The following is a 20,021-nucleotide window of genomic DNA, read 5'->3' as shown; positions in this document are numbered from 1 at the left end:
GCTTTGGACGATATGTGGTCACGTTCTTGATAACATTAGATGTTTGGCTGTGTAGATTATTTGGTACTTCATTGCACATTTCACCACCACCAGTGGTAGGAATAATTACTAGATTACTGTGATTCCCACATTTAGGAGAGGAGAGCTTGGGAGCAATACGTCAGGATAGAGAGACAGTCTCGATGTTATAGACCAAGCTATCAGGCTGATAGTCTACACTATGAGAAATTCCCTGACTACACATATTAACTAAGCTAGTTGACTCCACATCCGCACTAGATTTAAACCTAGCAGGCTCTCTAATCACCTGCAACCTGCTGAATGATAATTCCCTGGTGTCAAACTAAACGTAAACAGCTAGCTATATTGTTAGACAAAAGAGCGGCGCCGTACCCAGTAGGGCGAATGCCGTCTGCTTTCAGCAGGTAAGGGCGGCCCCAGAAAGAAGGCCAGTTATCAACAAAGCCGAATCCCTGCTCATTACAGTAACGAGCCAGCCAGCGGTTCATGAGGTGAGCCTACTGTACATCCCATCATTACCCCTCACAGGTAAGGGACCAGAGACAATTGATCGATGCCCACACACTATCAAGTTATGTTGTATACATTTTTTTGTTTAAATTATGATCTATAAGTTATGTTGTATAAATTATGTTGTATAGGTTATGATGTATAAGTTATGAGCTATAAGTTATGTTGTATATGTTATGTTCTATAGGTTATGTTGTGTAAGTTATGTTCCAGAAGTTATGTTGTATAAGTTATGAGCTATAAGTTATGTTGTCAATGTTATGTTCTATAAGCTATGACATATAAGTTATGTTGTATACGTTATGAGCTATAAGTTATGTTGTATAAGTTAGGATCTATAAGTTATGTTGTATAAGTTATGATCTATAAGTTACGTTGTATACGTTATGTTGTATAAGTTATGATGTATAAGTTATGAGCTATAAGTTATGTTGTATATGTTGTGTTCTATAGTTTATGTTGTGTAAGTTATGTTCCAGAAGTTATGTTGTATAAGTTATGAGCTATAAGTTATGTTGCCAATGTTATGTTCTATAAGTTATGTTGTATAAGTTATGTTGTATAAGTTATGATCTATAAGTTATGTTGTGTAAGTTATGTTCCAGAAGTTATGTTGTATAAGTTATGATCTATAAGTTACGTTGTATACGTTATGTTGTATAAGTTATGATGTATAAGTTATGAGCTATAAGTTATGTTGTATATGTTATGGTCTATAAGTTATGTTGAATAAGGTATGATCTATAAGTTATGTTGTATATGTTATGGTCTATAAGTTATGTTGAATAAGGTATGATCTATAAGTTGTGTTGTATATGTTATGGTCTATAAGTTATGTTGAATAAGGTATGATCTATAAGTTATGTTGTATATGTTATGGTCTATAAGTTATGTTGAATAAGGTATGATCTATAAGTTATGTTGTATATGTTATGGTCTATAAGTTATGTTGAATAAGGTATGATCTATAAGTTATGTTGTATAGGTTATGTTCTATAAGTTATGTTGAATAAGGTATGATCTATAAGTTATGTTGTATAAGCTATGTTCTATAGGTTATGATCTATAAGTTATGTTGTATAAGGGGAAGTATCTCACCATGGTAACAACAACCAGCATGCTACTGTCAGTGCTAGTCGTGCTACTTGTGAGCTAGCCTCTGGACCGAGACTGGTCTGGATCAGCCCTGTAACGCTGCCCATGAAGAGAAATCCCAGTGAGGGTCTGTCACCTAGATCCTATTAGCATAAACACAATGCTACAAGTAGCACAGTATCAGGCCTCACCAAAACACCTCGTAAACACGTTACCAAAAATAATGAAGGACAAAAGAAACATGAAATAAGGTAGAACGTTGGTGAACAAGTGCACAAGTACGTCTTCCATACGGTGTGTGTGTGCGCAGTCTCTATGACGCCATAACTGACCACAACAGTCCATTGTGTGTGTGTGTGTGTGTGTGTGTGTGTGTGTGTGTGTGTGCATACAATAATATAACAAAATAAATCATGTATATATAATTTATTTATTTTGTTATAATTTTGTATATTTAAATATATGTGTGTGTATACAATTATATAATAAAATAAATCATACACACATGTATGTATTGTGTTTGTGTATATATATATAATTCATTTATTTTTTGCGAGACACATCCATGCCTCTGAACGTCACAGATGAGTGAATGTATGAGTGGGAACAAAGGGAAACGGCAGCTTGTGCGCATTACTCGTGTGCATTAGTCGTGCGCATTGTGTGCATTGTGCGCATTATTCGTGCGCATGACTGCGTGGCCCTGCCGGCCGAGTGGGAAGGACGGCGTCCAGCTGCCAGCTCAGCGCAGCGCAGCGCAGCGCCTGCCTGCCGGGAGAAAAGCCCGCAGTCAGCGCGTTTTCTGCAGCTCTGCTGCTCGTCAGGTCCCTGCAGCGCAGCGGCGGCCGGGACGCGGCACGGTAATGTATGCAGGGCTCCGCTGCCGCCATTGGTAGAATCCACCAGCGGCTCCGCAGCGTCCCGGACTCACCGCTGCTTCACGCCCTGCAGCCGCAACCACAGCGACGAGCGTCCTGTGTGTGTGTGTGTGTGTGTGTGTGTGTGTGTGTGTGTGTGTGTGTGTGTGTGTGTGTGTGTGTGTGTGTGGGGCTGCGCAGCTGACGGAGCTGCTGTGCTGCTGACGGAGCTGCTGTGCTGCTGGACGTGAGCATGGCGCGGGGACCGGCCGCTGCGCTCGCCGAGGCGGGGAAGCATCACGGCGGAGGCGCGGTGGCGACCAAGCCCTGGCTGCTGCTCGCCTGGCTGCTGCTCGCCTTTCTGGGACTCTGGTAAGTCTCGCACGGACGCGTCGCGGGCTGGGGGGGGGGGGGGCGCGAGGAGCCGTTGGCGGTGCTGAATGCGCACGACGAGGCTGTTGCGGGAGAGGAGCAAACGGGTGCGGATGTTGCGCCTCGCGCCCTTTGCGTGGATGTTGCGCCTCGCGCCCTTTGCGTGGATGTTGCGCCTCACGCCCTTTGCGTGTGTTCCGCCAGAGGAAGCCGGGGCCATGTGCGCATCACGCATACTGCCTCATGTTGCCGCGCTTCTTCCACAGTACCTACGACACGGCCCAGTTATTAAACGAGGGGGGCTGCTCTTTGCGACCCCCCCCACACACACACACACACGCACGCATACACACACACACACACACACACACACACACACACACACACACACACACACACACACACACACACCTAGGGTGAATAAGGAACCTCCGGTGAGCCTGCGACCCTTCACCCCCACAGGCAATGTCCTTCAGCAGTCTGCCCGGACACGCTGCATCCCTTCCAGCACGCACTGTGTGTGTAGTGTGTTTGTTGTGTATACTGTGTTTGTTGTATATATTGTGTTTGTTGTGTATACTGTGTTTGTTGTGTATATTGTGTTTGTTGTGTATACTGTGTTTGTTGTGTATACTGTGTTTGTTGTGTGTACTGTGTTTGTTGTGTGTATTGTGTTTGTTGTGTATATTGTGTTTGTTGTGTATATTGTGTTTGTTGTGTAGATTGTGTTTGCTGTGTATACTGTGTTTGTTGTGTGTACTGTGTTTGTTGTGTATACTGTGTTTGTTGTGTGTACTGTGTTGTGTATACTGTGTTTGTTGTGTATACTGTGTTTGTTGTGTATATTGTGTTTGTTGTGTATATTGTGTTTGCTGTGTATACTGTGTTTGTTGTGTGTACTGTGTTTGCTGTGTGTACTGTGTTTGTTGGGTGTACTGTGTTTGTTGCGTGTATTGTGTTTGTTGTGTGTATTGTGTTTGTTGTGTGTATTGTGTTTGTTGTGTATGTTGTGTTTGTTGTGTTTGTTGTGTGTATTGTGTATATTGTGTTTGTTGTGTATATTGTGTTTGTTGTGTACTGTGTTTGTTGTGTGTATTGTGTCTGTTGTGTATGTTGTGTTTGTTGTGTATGTTGTGTTTGTTGTGTGTATTGTTTGTTGTGTGTACTGTGTTTGCTGTGCGTATTGTGTCTGTTGTGTATGTTGTGTGTATTGTGTTTGTTGTGTATGTTGTGTTTGTTGTGTGTATTGTTTGTTGTGTGTATTGTGTCTGTTGTGTATGTTGTGTTTGTTGTGTATGTTGTGTTTGTTGTGTGTATTGTTTGTTGTGTGTACTGTGTTTGCTGTGCGTATTGTGTCTGTTGTGTATGTTGTGTTTGTTGTGTATGTTGTGTTTGTTGTGTGTATTGTTTGTTGTGTGTACTGTGTTTGCTTTGCGTATTGTGTCTGTTGTGTATGTTGTGTTTGTTGTGTATGTTGTGTTTGTTGTGTGTATTGTTTGTTGTGTGTACTGTGTTTGCTGTGCGTATTGTGTCTGTTGTGTATGTTGTGTGTATTGTGTTTGTTGTGTATGTTGTGTTTGTTGGGTATGTTGTGTTTGTTGTGTGTATTGTTTGTTGTGTGTACTGTGTTTGTTGTGTATATTGTGTACTGTGTTGTGTATGTTGTGTGTGTTGTGTTTGTTGTGTATACTGTGTTTTGATTTACATCGTGACACGCGACGTGAATTAGAGTTAGAAACACAAACATCTGCATCCAAGTCAACCAAACTCACACCGCTGTCGACTACTTGTTTTTCCAGCAATGTGTCATCACTTACGTGCCATAAACCGCCGTCTCCAAGGCAACAGCGGGACGCCTGTGCAGCGCTGGCCGTCTACATCGGGCACGGCCGCATTATGCTTTCACTTGCCACAAACGCTCCTCGCTGCACAACCCGCTCCTGCCGCGGAGCGCACACTTTAGCAAGAGCTGTTTTGGTCCCCCCCCCCCCACACCCCGCACCCCCCCCACACCCCGCACCCCGCACCCCCCCCCACACACACACAACATTATTCAGATATGCTTATTAATGCTCATAGGAAGGTTGTGTATGACAACATACACAACGTGAATCGTTGCCCTCGTGACGTTGCTGAGTGGCGTTACACTGCCCCCGCGAGCCGTGCAGCGTGAGCGGGAGGAGCAGAAGGAGCAGAAGGAGCAGAAGGAGCGGTGAACAAGGGCCTTTACTCCTTCTCCTCTTGAGCACGCGCTCAACATATTAACCAAGCACACTGAACCTCAGATTATGGGAGGGGAAATAAAGGGTCGCCATGACACGAGTAGTGTAACGCCCATTAATACACTCGCGAGCCCTTGGCCAGCGGCTCGGACCCTTTGCTCGGCTGGTTAAGGTGGTCGCCCGTGGTGCGGGACACTCGGGTTCGCGTCCCGACTGCGGCAGTTCCCGGCTGCCCGCTGACTTCACTGCAATGCCTTTCTGAGAAACATGCGCCACAGCTAGTGGCCCCCCTTCATGTCATGCGTTGTGTAGCCCCCCTTCATGTCATGCGTTGTGTAGCCCCCCTTCATGTGATGCTTTGTGTAACCCCCCTTCAGGTGATGCGTTGTGTAGCCCCCCTTCATGTGATGCGTTGTGTAGCCCCCCTTCATGTGATGCTTTGTGTAACCCCCCTTCAGGTGATGCGTTGTGTAGCCCCCCTTCATGTGATGCTTTGTGTAACCCCCTTCATGTGATGCGTTGTGTAGCCCCCCTTCATGTCATGCGTTGTGTAGCCCCCCTTCATGTGATGCTTTGTGTAGCCCCCCTTCATGTGATGCGTTGTGTAGCCCCCCTTCATGTCATGCGTTGTGTAGCCCCCCTTCATGTGATGCTTTGTGTAACCCCCTTCAGGTGATGCGTTGTGTAGCCCTCCTTCATGCCATGCTTTGTGTAGCCCCCCTTCATGTGATGCTTTGTGTAGCCCCCCTTCATGTGATGCTTTGTGTGGCCCCCCTTCATGTGATGCGTTGTGTAACCCCCTTCATGTGATGCGTTGTGTAGCCCCCCCCCTTCATGTGATGCGTTGTGTAGCCCCCCCCTTCATGTGATGCTTTGTGTAGCCCCCCCTTCATGTGATGCTTTGTGTAGCCCCCTTCATGTGATGCTTTGTGTAGCCCCCCTTCATGTGATGCTTTGTGTAGCCCCCCTTCATGTGATGCGTTGTGTAGCCCTTCTTCATGTGATGCTTTGTGTAGCCCCCCTTCATGTGATGCGTTGTGTAGCCCCCCTTCATGTGATACTTTGTGTAGCCCCCCTTCATACTTTGTGTAGCCCTCCTTTGCCAAGACAACAGCTCTGAGCCTTCTGCTATAATGCGTAATGAAGGTGGAGAACACATCCGTAATGAAGGAGAGCACATGGCAAGGGGTCGGTCCGACACCATTCCTCCACACAAGCTCTCTGCCGGTCCTTCAGATTCCTGTGTCCTCGCTTGTAGACTCTCCTCCTCTTCCGCTCCCACAGGTTTCCTGTAGGGTTTAAGTCAGGGGACTGGGGTAGGCATGGCCAAGCCTTGATTCTGTGGTCAGCCATTTGCGTGTCCACCTTGACGTGGGCTCTGGATCATTAGCCTGCTTGAAGATCCAACCACGGTGCTGTGTTCAGGTTCCTGGCAGAAGCAGCAAGGCTTCGGTGTAACATCTGCTAGTACTTGACGGTCAGGCCATGATACTGTAAACTACTAGTAAGACCGGGTCTGACCCTTTAGCCGAGCGGTTAGTGATGCCGCCTTGTGGCGCCGTACAAATGGTTTCGGATCCCGCACCGGGCAAGAAAATAACCGGTTACACAACCATGGCCCGGTCCCATGTCTTATTCTTACCCCTACCCCTGTTTTGCGAGTCCCCCTCGCTTTTCGACTTGCCCCTCGGAACAGTGTTACAAGGGACAGTGGTTGACATCTTCCCCTATGAAACGGGACAACCGTTCTAGACCCCGGTACGTCATCATTGGTCTTCGATGACGTTTACGTAAATAGACGCGGCGAGTCGGTTGCCGGACACTCCACGTCCCTCAGGCCGTCTCCCGCTGCGGGGACTTGGCTTGCGTGGTCTGTAGGCACCCTGCTGCGTTTGTCAGCAGCAAATCAAAGGAATGTAACCTAAGGTTTTGTTTGGGCTTTGTGGTTGGTACGGAACGGGATAGACCGCCACGCCACCCGGACGCCGCCAAGGAACGTAAGTGTAGCGTGTGATACGCCATTGCGTACTAGAACGTGCGTGGTCGCGTCACTGTACGTGCGTGGTTGCGTCACTGTACGTGCGTGACGCAGTGGGTCGGACAGCTTCCGGGTTTTTTTGGTATGCCGTGTTGAAGACTAGCTGCGCCGTTGTGCCGCCGGAATAAAGGTTCATTAACAAGACCTCCGACTCGGGTCATTCTACATGGTGCCAGAACTGCAAGAGTCCGTCTGGAATTTCGTCAAATGTGTTTACCTCATCATTGGGCCGTGACGTTTGTTCCGGCGGAATGTACTCCCGTTCCTCGCGCCGTGCTGCCCTGTAAGCAAGGGGGAGAAGAAGAAGAAGAAGAAGAAGAAGAAGAAGAAGAAGAAGAAGAAGAAGAAGAAGAAGAAGAAGAAGAAGAAGATGGCCGACGGACTTCGGTGACCAGATGCGCTGGCATTTGATGAGAACTGGCGAGTATTACGGATTGGAACAGGAATATGATCGATTCATAGCTGCTGCCCACAGTGACGAGCCTGAACGGATCACAGCCTACGTAAACTCCTCAACCTAGCGGGCAGTTGCGCCCCCAGGAATGTTTCATAGGGGGGGCCAAATGGGGCCACTGAAAATCTTGGGGTGGCACACCAAAACCAAAAGCCATGACTGAATGTCGGGAATTCTGTGCTGCTGTTGTAGTATACTGTATAGGCTAGTGGAAAACTGTCAATATGAGAGTTAAGAAAATATACATTACATTGATTTAAATGAACAGCACCTAATGTAAGATATCAGATAGAAGCATATTCTGCATAATCAGAAGCGTATTCTGCATGTGCGACTCGTGGCTGGGGGGGGCCAGTGGGGGGGGGGCAGGGATAGTATCAGGGTGGCCGTGGCCACCCCTTGGGGGCGCCACTGCTAGCGGGGACGCACCTTCGCTTATGCTCCAGCTGTCGTTGATGGAAACGACGGCGTCGTCCGTGCAGCAGAGTCGCGTGAGGATCCGGAATGTCTGAAACGAACATTCAGAGAGCTCGGCAATCCACAGAGCGACATTCATTCAACACCAGAAATCAAAAACCTGGCGAGACCATCGCAGCATATGTAAGTGCACTCGGAAACAAAGCAAAAGCGTGCAACTTCGGAACACTACAAGACGAATGAATCCGAGACAGGTTAGTTTGTGGCATTAGTTGGGATGGCGTGAGAAAAGTGCTGCTAAGAGAATGTGAACTGACGTTAGCCAGAGCTATCAGAATCTGCCAGATCAACGAGCTAACTGAGCAGCACGCCAGCAGGGGCGTTTCCAGGATTTGAGGACATTCGGGGCTTAGCCCGGACTTATGTAGGGCGGGGTCCAGGGGATCCTCCTCCAGAAATTTTTGATAAACAAGCTCTAATTTGATGCTTTTGTAACCTACATAAAGACTCACTGGTCGATCGCCAGGGGTCGGCCCCCTTTAGGCGAGTGGTTAGCAATGTCACCTCATGGTGCAGACAACCTTGGATCGAATCCTGCAGCGGGCGAAAAAATGCTCAGTCACATTGGTGGCAGCGGTGGGATCTGGAAGTGTCCGGAAGCGTGCAGATCCTCATAAGTCTCTTCGGAGCGCGGGAATAAAGAAGCGTGAGGGCACGCTTCCGGGAGAGGGTGACTGCTGTAACCTACAAAAAGATTCACTGGCCACTCCATTTGGGCGATATCGCTTTCTGAGAATGCCATTTGGGATCAATGCAGCATCAGAGGTCTTCCAAAGGTCCACGGAGCAGATCTTTGCAGGCTACCCATGTGCCATCATCGTTGGTGAAGGGACATCAAGGAGCATGATGAAAAATTATGGAAAGTGCTAGACAAAGCATGAAAAGTCAAGCTGAGACTGAATCCACAAAAGGTCAAATTTCAACTGAAGTTATGTTGGACATGTCTTCATCAAGCATGGGCTGAAACCTGATACAACAAAGATCCAGGCATTCACAGACATCCCGACACCCAAAGACAAAACTGCACTACAACGCTTTCTGCGTATGATAAATTACCTTGGCAAATTCATTCCCAACCACAGCAACAGCAACATCGCAACACCCCTTCACCAGCTGTTGCACAAAGGCATAGTCTGGAGTGGATGGAACACCAACAAGATGCGTTTGACACACTGAAAAGATGCGTCACAAGAAGGGGAAGGAGCTGTACCTGGCGGACACACTGTCACGCACACCGACAGAGTACGGCACGACACCTCACGGAGCAAGAGAACTTCAAAGTAATGACAGTAAAACATATTTCATCCAATCGTCAATAAGAACTCCACGAGCACACAGCAGGAGATGGTTCTCTGCGGATCCTGAGCAATGTCAGGGACAAATGACCAGATTGACTGAGCAATTTCCATTCGGAGATGAGCGCTCCATTGAAGATGGAATCATTATGAAGGGAAGAAGAGCAGTAAGTCCACAGTCACTGCACAAAGAATACCTGACAATGCTACACAAAGGACATCCAGGCGCAGAGGCCACCAAACGATGAGCACGTGGTGTGGTATTTTGGACTACAATAACAGAGGACATTAAGCGTTGTGCAATCATGCAGCACCTGCAATGCACTGAAACGACACCAGCAGAGAGCCATTACAGCCACACACGGTCCCAGAACTTCCAAGGTCAATGGTTGCAAATGACCTGTTTGAATGGAACAGCCATTACTACCTCGTGTTGGTGGACTCCTATTTAGGATGGTTCGAGCTCGATCTACTCAAGGAAGTCACATCGCAGTGTGTGATCAGTAAGTTAAAACAACACTTTTCTGTCCACGGGGTAACCCACAAGCTGATATCTGACTGCAGCACACAGTTCACGAGTCAGACATTTCATGAATTCGCTAAAGAGTGGGACTTCAGTCACATCACCAGCGGTCCAGAGTACCATCAAGCAAATGTACTGGCAGAGAAGGCAGTGCAAAGCGTCTACGCGAAACATCCAAGGGAGATGGGACGGACAATGTTTTTGAATCTGCTAAACATTAGAAATGTATCCCGATATGCCCCACTGGGCTCACCTGCACAACGGTTGACATCCAGGGTAACACTCACAAACATCAGCAAACACCTGCTAAAACCAAAGCCAATGAACACCATGACAATCCACACTCATCTGTCGAAGAAGAGAGACGTACAGAGAGGATTCTACAACCGAGGCAGCCGACCACTCGCTCCACTCCACAACTCCCAGGTGGTCCGTCTGCAAGCAGAGAAAGGACCTGACAAAATAGGCATCATCAAAAGGGCTGCTGCTGAACCAAGATCCTACCTGGTCGAGTCTGAAAGCGGGGGAGTACCGTAGGAACCAGCAACATCTATTATCTGTGGCAGAGTCACAACATCACAGGCACCGGCTAAGATGGAAGATTCGTCTCTACCACCAAATCCAAGACCTGAAAATGAAGACACCCAGACCACACCTGGTGTCTCAGTTTCTCCGACGAGTCAGTCTCCCATACACACTGGACACTCACCCTGTCACTCCAGGTTTTGACTTGAGTTGAAATTGAGTAAAAAAAAAAAAAAAGACTATTAAACATTTTGTTAATACAGGTAGAATTTAACAATGTTTAACGAGCTCTTTAGCAAGTTTAATATGTTTAATGTCTAATGTGTTTAACATATACGTATGTTTATTTAGTACAGGGGAAATCTTTGTTGTGCGTTTTGTTTATTGGAGGTGTTGAGTTAGAGGGGGGGATGTAGAGTAATGTGTGATACACCTTTATGTACTACAGCATGCGTGGCCACGACACTGTACATGCGTCGGACATGTTCAGTTTTTTTGTATGCCATGTTGAAGGCTGGCTTGCACTATTGTGCTGCCGGAATAACTGTTCACTTACAAGACCTCCGACTCAAGTCATTCTACAGTTAGAAAAGAAAACGTGAAGCTTTGTAATGCTGGTGGATCAGTTTGAGGTACATAGGATAGACTGCAAACAAGTTTTCTTGCAGCTAACTCAGCTACACAACATGGTAGCTACCTTATATAGTGACTTGGGAACTAATGTTAATGTTGGTACACACGCAATGTCAAATAAGTGACCGTTTATTTTGTGATTGGTGTCTGGATTATGTGATGATCTGTGTACAGCTCTGATAGGACAGAATACCGTACACAGGCATTGCATGTAGCTTTTAACGTGTTTGTGCCATATGCGTTTGAAATTTCATTTACAATTTACAATTTCATTTAGCAGATGCTTTTATCCAAAGCGACATACATCTGAGAGCTGATACAACACAAGTAAGGCTCTAGGTAGGAGAGAACAACACGAGTACGTGCCATAAAGCTTAATTCGAGTCGGATATTCCACTACCAACAACAGAAGACGTCTAGCTAGCGACTTAGGTCCCTGTTGTGGTGGTAGTGCCAAGCGCCTTTCATTGGCAGAGCATAGTGAGCAGGAGGGAGTATAGACCTGAATGAGGGAGTTCAGGTAGGTGGGAGCCATTTTAGTTGCTGTTTTGTAAGCGAGTTTCAGGGTTTTGAGTTTGATGTGGGCACCAACTGGGAGCCAGTGGAGGGATATATACAATGGGGTGACATGTGCTCTTTTGGACTGGTTGAAGACCAGACATACCGTTACAATATTTTATCATCTGCAGAGGTTTGAACGTACATGCAGGAGGCCTGCCAGTAAGGAGTTGCAGTAGTCAGTGCATGACATTACAGAAGCCTTTAGCAGGAGTTGTGCTGCATGCACAGACAGGCAGGGTCTGATAGTCCTAATGTAGTATAGGACAAATTTACACGACTGAGAAAATAAGGCCACATGAACCTTAAAGGTTAGTTGGTCATCAATCATGTCACCCAAGTTGAGGATAGAATTTTTGGGCATGAGTTGGCTTGATTTGAGCTGGATGATGTTCTCTGTTGTAAAGCGGGCTGGTTGGGATGACAAGGAGCTTGGTCTCAGAGAGGTTAAGTTGAAGGTGGTGTTCTTTCAACCATGTCGATATGTCAGCAAGGCATGACGAGATCAGAGCTGAGACTATGTGGTCTTCCGGCAGGAATGGCAGGAAGAGCTGGTTATTGTCCACATAGTAATGGTATGAGAAACCATGGGAGCAAATGATTGCACCAAGTGAGGTTGGTGTATAATGAGAAGAAAAGGGGACCGAGCACTGACCCATGAGGAACCCCTGTGAATAAACTGTGCTGTTTGGACACTTCCCATCGAAGATACTCTAAAATATCTCCCTGAAAGGTAGAACATGAACCAACGGAGTCCAGGTCCTGAGATACCAAGCTCAGTGAGTGTGGAGAGGAGGGAGGAGGATTTAGTGGTTAACCATGTCAAAGGAAGCTGACAGATCTAGCAGCAATAGAGCTGAGAAGTGACCAGCAGCTCTAGCTGAACGCAGTGATCCAATTACCGACAGGAGTGCTGTCTCAGCAGAGTGCCCCAGCTTAAAGCCAGACTGATTCAGGTCGTACATGTTATTCTCAGAAAGGAATTCACAGACTTGGTGGAAGACTGTGAAATCAAGTATTTTTTGATAGGAAGGGTAGGAGTGAAACCGCCGGTCTGTAGTTTTCAACCTGGGCTGGATTGAGTATAGATTTTTTGAGCAGTGGGGTGACCCAAGCTTGCTTAAATGTGGTGGAGAATACAGTGAGAAGTTGATGTGTGACTGTGGGGTTAAGTGTGAGGGAAATGTTCTGTAGAAAGTTGGATAGTATGCAGTCCAGGGGACACGTAGTAGGTTGAGAGTCCAGCAGAAGTTTGGAGACTTCTTCCACAGTCAGAGGGGAGAGTGTGGCCCTTTTAGCTGACAGCTGCAAACTGAGATGGTCAAGCTCAGAGAACTGGTTACTGATCACAGATACCTTATCAGTAAAAAAACATGTCTGCAGTGAGCGGAGTGGAGGGCAGAGGAGATGGCAGATTGAGAGTGAGTTAAAAGCAGAGAACATTTTCTGAGCATCTGTGGCACCTCAGATCTTGTTCTGATAATAAGTGGTCTTAGCAGTTTTTAAACTGAAGAATGATGCTAGGAGACTCTGTGATAGTCACTGAGGTCAGTGGGCTCACTGGATTTAAGCCATTTTCTCTCTGCCACTCTGACTTCTGCCCTTTGCTCTCTGATGACTTCAGTGAGCCATGGACTGTTGCAAGCAGGTTTGGATGTCAGAGGGCAGAGATGGTTAAAAGAGGAGGCTAGTGAGGAACAGAGTTTGTCTGTTGCCCCATTGACAGGGAGTGAGGATGAGTCATTATGAGGAGGAAAGGTAGCCAAGACCTTATTGGAAAGTTGAGTTGGTGTGAGGGACTGCATATTGTGGTGGAATGAGACCTATTGCGGAGGAACATGAGGATGTTCCGGTAAGGTGACCGCAAATTGAATAAAGTGGTCAGACAGATGTAGGTGGTGACAGAAAGTTAAAGTCAGATCAAGAGTATTGCCCCCTTTGTGTGTGGAAAATGTGGAGGCCTGTTTGAGGTCAAATGAGGAGATAAGTGACAGGGAATCGGCTGCTTGGGTTTTGTCAGTATGAATATTCATGTTTGTGTAAGAGGAAATTGAGTCAACAGAGAATGTGGCCGGTGTGGCAGTGTTTTCTGGACAGATCCAGGTTTCAGTCAGGCCAGTACCTGAATGTCCGACAGGTTAGCAAGTGCTTGGATAACTTCTGTTTTGTTTACAGCCGATTGGCAATTCCATAGGCCAAGAATAAAGGAGGAGCGAGTAGAGGAGTGAATAAATGCTCTCAGGGTTGCATTGACTGCGACAGATACGAGTTTTGGAAAGCCTTGGATTACAGGGATATCCTTGTAGCACATGGTGAGTGAGGCAGGCTATGTGAATAGATAGTAGAGAAGGACTAAGCAGTCGGTAGACTCGCTCAGGGAGACTCCCAGGTCTTTACACAATTTGGCCTTTACCCAAAGAGGAATGACACACAAGGGCTGATGCTTCCGCTAACGCACAGCTTGTGTGTTTAAGTACCAGGAACTATCACGGCTGAACCCGTCCCTGTCAGATTTTCACAGCAAGGTATCAATAGAGGGTGTCACCAGAGTCAGCTGACCCACCTATCGAAGCTCAGAGAGTGAAACTAGGAAGTGCTCTGCTCCAACAAGGCCCAACAAGAGCCTGACAACAGCTTCAATCCCAATCAAACTCAAAAGCAAAGTTTCAAAAACATTGACCAACCAACTGATATCTCCTATGTTCTAGATCAGAGCTTGTCTGATCTTGTTACTCTCATTTGGTTTGGGGGATGCGTAAATGCCACATATCCCACAGTGTCACCTAGTAAAAGTATTTCCAATCCAAACTAACTAATGTGAACCTATTTCCTTTTTCTTACTGGTCATCCTACATTGGGCGGCTTGGGGTAACCATGGGAGAGGTACAAGCAGGACAGCTTCATGCAGTTGGAAAAGGATTTGTCCAGCTATCATGAAGCCCTGCAATCAGTAATGTTGTGGGTGCAATAGATGGCTGCCATATAAGGATCAAACCCCATCTGAAGCACAGAATAGGATATTTAAATTACAAAGGATTCTTTTCAATAAACATGCAGGCAATTTGTGATTCTAATGGAAGATTCCTTGATATCTTTGTTGGCTACCCGGAGTCCGTTCATGACACACTCATCATGGAGAACGGTAGCTTTACAGGGCAAGACGGTACCCTCCCACAGGTTACATCCTTCTGGGTGGTAGTGGCTATCCCTGTTTGAACACACCACTCTGTCTAATCACACCTTAAAATGAGTCCATTAATGGACACACACAGGGGTGCTGTATCATTGAAGGGAGCACAGCATAATTGAAAGGGCTTTTGGAATGATGATGACCAGATGGCGATCTACCCTTTTCTGAGCCTTGGAAGTTAAACCCACATTTCACCTCTGGTTTTTGCGTCCTGTGCCTTTTTACACAGTGTCTGGGTAATGGGTACATGCTGGAGTCAGATGGAGAAGATGTTGCACAGGACATCCCTGACCCCCAACCTACCCGTGAACCCTAGCAGATATGAGAGCTCTGGGAATGTTACAAGGGACGGACTGGCTGCCTTGGTCTCGGGCCATGTGCAAGCCCCATAGTAAAGATACTGTCTGCAATCCAGAAATGGATGTGGATATAGTTTGTATGTTAGCTATGTTGAAACCATTTATTTGAACTGTTCCAATTATTCTTTGATACACACAGATGCTGCTTATAGCTTATCTCATGGATGTGTGCAAGTTATTTTCCCCCATGTAATACTTAATTTTATTTTATTTTTTCTGATAAATCTTTTCATACAAAAATATCTGTCAAGAATTTTACTCTTTAGTTTGTATGTCTCAGGAATGGAACTATTAGCTATGTGGAAAAATGTGGCATGATTACATAAGAAAATCTGTTGTTCATGCTCACAAACAACCTGTTAGAAATACAACTATTGCACTTTATCAGGACATTGGCATCACCGTCAGCATTTTCACTGTATATTCTTAGGGCCCTGACACACCGATCGTCGGCCAATGTTGGGCCGTTGGTGAGCGTCTGTGACCCTAGTTTTTGCGGTGTGTCTGTCCCTCACCGTTGGCACTAGTCGAACCCCTGTGGGCAGCATCAGATCGGCAGAATCAGTGCAGAGCGTACATGGTAGCTGGCCGTCGGCTGTAGTCTTTGCGGTGTGTTCAAGTGCTACTTTTTGGCCCAGACGGCAGGTGACGTGAGGCGACACAACAGTCGGCCTCCGTCGCTGCTAGTCAGTTCGGTGTGTCTGGGCCCTTATCGCCTAACAACACTCAACATTGTCATGTCGGTGTACCAAAATGCCATATGTGAAAACAAAGTATAAAAATAGAACATATACACTCACCGGCCACTTTATTAGGCACACCCGTCCAACTGCTCGTTAACGCAAATTTCTAATCAGCCAATCACATGGCAGCAACTCAATGCATTTAGGCATGTAGACATGGTCAAGACGATCTGCTGCAGTTCAAACCGAGCATCAGAATGGGGAAGAAAGTGATTTAAGTGACTTTGAACGTGGCGTGGTTGTTGGTGCCAGACGGGCTGGTCTGAGTATTTCAGAAACTGCTAATCTACTGGGATTTTCACGCACAACCATCTCTAGGGTTTACAGAGAATGGTCCGAAAAAGAGAAAATATCCAGTGAGCGGCAGTTCTGTGGGCGAAAATGCCTTGTTGATGCCAGAGGTCAGAGGAGAATGGCCAGACTGGTTCGAGCTGACAGAAAGGCAACAGTAACTCAAATAACCACTCATTACAACCGAGGTAGTATGCAGAAGAGCATCTCTGAACGCACAACACGTCGAACCTTGAGGCAGATGGGCTACAGCAGCAGAAGACCACACCGGGTGCCACTCCTGTCAGCTAAGAACAGGAAACTGAGGCTACAATTCGCACAGGCTCACCAAAATTGGACAATAGAAGATTGGAAAAACGTTGCCTGGTCTGATGAGTCTCGATTTCTGCTGCGACATTCGGATGGTAGGGTCAGAATTTGGCGTCAACAACATGAAAGCATGGATCCATCCTGCCTTGTATCAACGGTTCAGGCTGGTGGTGGTGGTGTAATGGTGTGGGGGATATTTTCTTGGCACACTTTGGGCCCCTTAGTACCAATTGAGCATCGTGTCAACGCCACAGCCTACCTGAGTATTGTTGCTGACCATGTCCATCCCTTTATGACCACATTGTTCCCATCTTCTGATGGCTACTTCCAGCAGGATAACGCGCCATGTCATAAAGCTCGAATCATCTCAGACTGGTTTCTTGAACATGACAATGAGTTCACTGTACTCAAATGGCCTCCACAGTCACCAGATCTCAATCCAATCCAACCTTTGGGATGTGGTGGACCAGGAGATTCGCATCATGGATGTGCAGCCGACAAATCTGCAGCAACTGCGTGATGATATCATGTCAATATGGACCAAACTCTCTGAGGAATGTTTCCAGTACCTTGTTGAATCTATGCCACGAAGGATTAAGGCAGTTCTGAAGGCAAAAGGGGGTCCAACCCGGTACTGGCAAGGTGTACCTAATAAAGTGGCCAGTGAGTGTATGTTTCTGATGTTACTGACATCTGAATAGTGCAGTCACAATGTAAACACACACACACACACACACACACACACACACACACACACACACACACACACACACACACACACACACACACACACAATGTTATAACTCAATATTACACATAGAATTACAAATAATGCTTTAAGCTCTTTTTTAAAGTAAGCCTTAATGGAGAAAAGGTTAAAGGTCACATGGTCACATGAACTGTTATGTATCTGCTTAAGTTAGAACTACTAGTTAGAACTAATAGTAGTGAGAACTACTACGGTGCTCTCTCTGATTACTTTATATTTTTTCTTTAGATTTTTCCACACTTGCAAACACACAAACATGTTCATGTTTGAGCATAGAGTAACTGCATCAGCTGCATCAGCTGCACCAGCTGCAGCTGATGCAGCTGATGCAGCTAGTTTATGTGATTTACATGTAAACATTGTCCTGTGAAAAAGATGAGTTACTTCTAGATGCATCTTAGAAAATAAGTTGCGCATCCAGGTGGTGTGGTGGTCTATTCCGTTGCCTACCAACATGGGGATCGGGAGTTCGAATTCCCATTTTACCTCCGGCTTGGTCGGGCATCCCTACAGACACAGTTGGCCGTGTCTGCAGTGGGAAGCCGCACGTGGGTATATGTCTTGGTCGCTGCACTAGCGCCTCCTCTGGTCAGTCAGGGTGCCTGTTCAGGGGGAAGGGGGAACTTGATGGAATAGCATGATCCTCCTATGTGCTACGTCCCCCTGGTGAAACTCCTCACTGTCAGGTGAAAAGAAGCGGCTGGTGACTCCACGTGTATCGGAGGAGACGTGGTAGTCTGCAGCCCTCCCTGGATAAGCAGAGGGGGTGGAGCAGCGACTGGGACGGCTCGGAAGAGTGGGGTAATTGGCCAAGTACAATTGAGGAGACAATAAGTTGCTAAGGGAAATGACAAGTAGCTAAACTAGCACCGAGTCATTAAGTTGGAAACGACAGACTTCAGAGTGGCTTATTGTAAGCCAGTGAGTTTGGACGTCTTTATCTAAGTGACCTCTTCAGTCTCAGCTGACTGCAGGTGCACCACCCTTACAAACAATACACTGACTGCAGGTACCCCCACCCTTATAAACAATACAGTGGCATAAGGACTGAAAATAATGATGGGTTTCATATGCAAATTGCCGTGACCATTAACTAGACTTAGAATGGTCATGTGTACTATTCACAGAGGATTGGGAAATGGTTGCATTGTAAGATGGTGACAGATGCACTTTCTTGAAACAAGCAACGATGTCGGCCAGGAGGGTAAGAATACATAATGACCTGCATAAATACAAAATGACATGTTAAACTTGAATTTGCTGGCATATATAGGAGTAGACTGGGTGATCCAGTATGCATGTTATTCCACTTTAACCCTACCCTGGATGGATCCTCATTCTATATCTCGCCACCACAAGCCACCTCAATAACCTTCATCATGGCATTGACACTGCAGAAAGTGTCCTTTAATCATGGTTGGAGGCATGAGTGTGGTTAGCATTGGGTCTTCACAAGTGGTCCCGTAATGTTGACCAAGTGTGTCTGCTCCTGAAGCTGTGTCTTCAGTCCACATACTTTACATATAGGGGGCAGTACTATAAGCAGAGACATGGGTGTGCTATGGGTTCCCCTGTCTCACCTGTAGTGGCCAACTTGTATATGGAGGAAGTGGAAAAGAGGCTCCGATGTCCTATCCAGGGACACCACCTAGCCATTGGTTCAGATTTGTGGATGACACCTGGGTCAAAATTAAATCTCAGGGTTTACCACATTTCAACGACCACATTAACTCTGTGGACACCACATCAAGTTCACCAGGGAGGATGTGGAACATGACAGGTTAGCCTTCTTACGCTGTGAAATTGCAGTTTGGGATGGGGGACAATTGCCCTGTGATGGACTGGCAGCCTGTCCTGGATGTCTTCCCGCCTGCCACCCAATGACTGCTGGGATAGGCTCCAGCATCCCTGTAACCCTGAGAGTAGGATAAGCAGTTTGGATAATGGATGGATGGACATTTGATAGGGAGGAACGCTGGTTTGAACGGGGAGTCAAAGAGGCCATCTATGTGAAGAGGGAACGACCATCCCTGAACCGGGGGGGGGGGCAAAGAGTACATCTGTCACCATCTTACAATGTTGTGTTTGCAAACCCCAATCCTCTGTGAATAGTACAGATTACCATTGTAACTACTTAATGGTCACGCCCATATTTGCATATGAAACTGGTCATTGGTTTGGGTCGTTATGCCACTGTATTGTTTATAAGGGTGGGACACCTGCAGTCAGCTGAGACTGAAGAAGTCACTTATGCCCCTTTTCCACCACATGGTACCGGCTCAACTCGACTTGACTCGACTCGCAGAGTGTGGTTTTCCATTACCGTAACAGTACCCCCTCAGTGTAGCTGGTCTACATCTGTTTTGGTACTTGCTCCAGTTTTTTTGGAGCCTCCACAAAGGTGGTCCCAGAAAAGTGGTAACAGCTACCAAAATGCCGGTACTTTCTAGTAATGGAAAACGGAAAAGTCGGGTCGAGTTGAGCCGGTACCATGTAGTGGAAAGGGGGCATTAGATGAGTGATGAAAAGTATCTGTCAATTAACGTTGTGTCCAGATGAACTGATTCACCTTTCTGTGAATGAGTTTGGACATTTCCAAAACAAGTCTGACAACGGGGGTTGGCTGCATGTATTCGGGGGCAATTTGGAACATTACGGGGACTTGTTTTAGGGCAACCATGGCTGAAAGTTCAAATTTTATAAGATAAGATGACATTTTTCAGTTATGATGAAATAGTCATTCAGAGGTGTGACACACCGTTCCAACATATTGCAGTTCT

General features: G+C 46.5%; 1 protein-coding gene across 1 annotated transcript in view; it reads left to right on the top strand.

The window, feature by feature from the left end:
* The first annotated feature begins 2,736 nt into the window (after positions 1-2,736).
* gabrg1 (gamma-aminobutyric acid type A receptor subunit gamma1) overlaps positions 2,737-20,021 on the top strand; it is a 47,133-nt gene continuing 29,848 nt past the window's right edge. The window contains exon 1 of the mRNA XM_056295470.1: positions 2,737-2,855. Coding sequence (XP_056151445.1) covers positions 2,737-2,855 — 119 coding nt within the window. The remainder of the gene's footprint in view (positions 2,856-20,021) is intronic.

Source organism: Lampris incognitus, chromosome 16, assembly GCF_029633865.1.
Source record: "Lampris incognitus isolate fLamInc1 chromosome 16, fLamInc1.hap2, whole genome shotgun sequence".
Lineage (NCBI taxonomy): Eukaryota > Metazoa > Chordata > Actinopteri > Lampriformes > Lampridae > Lampris > Lampris incognitus.
The sequence above is the reverse complement of the archived record's forward strand: the minus strand, read 5'-3'. Positions and strand labels throughout refer to the sequence as shown.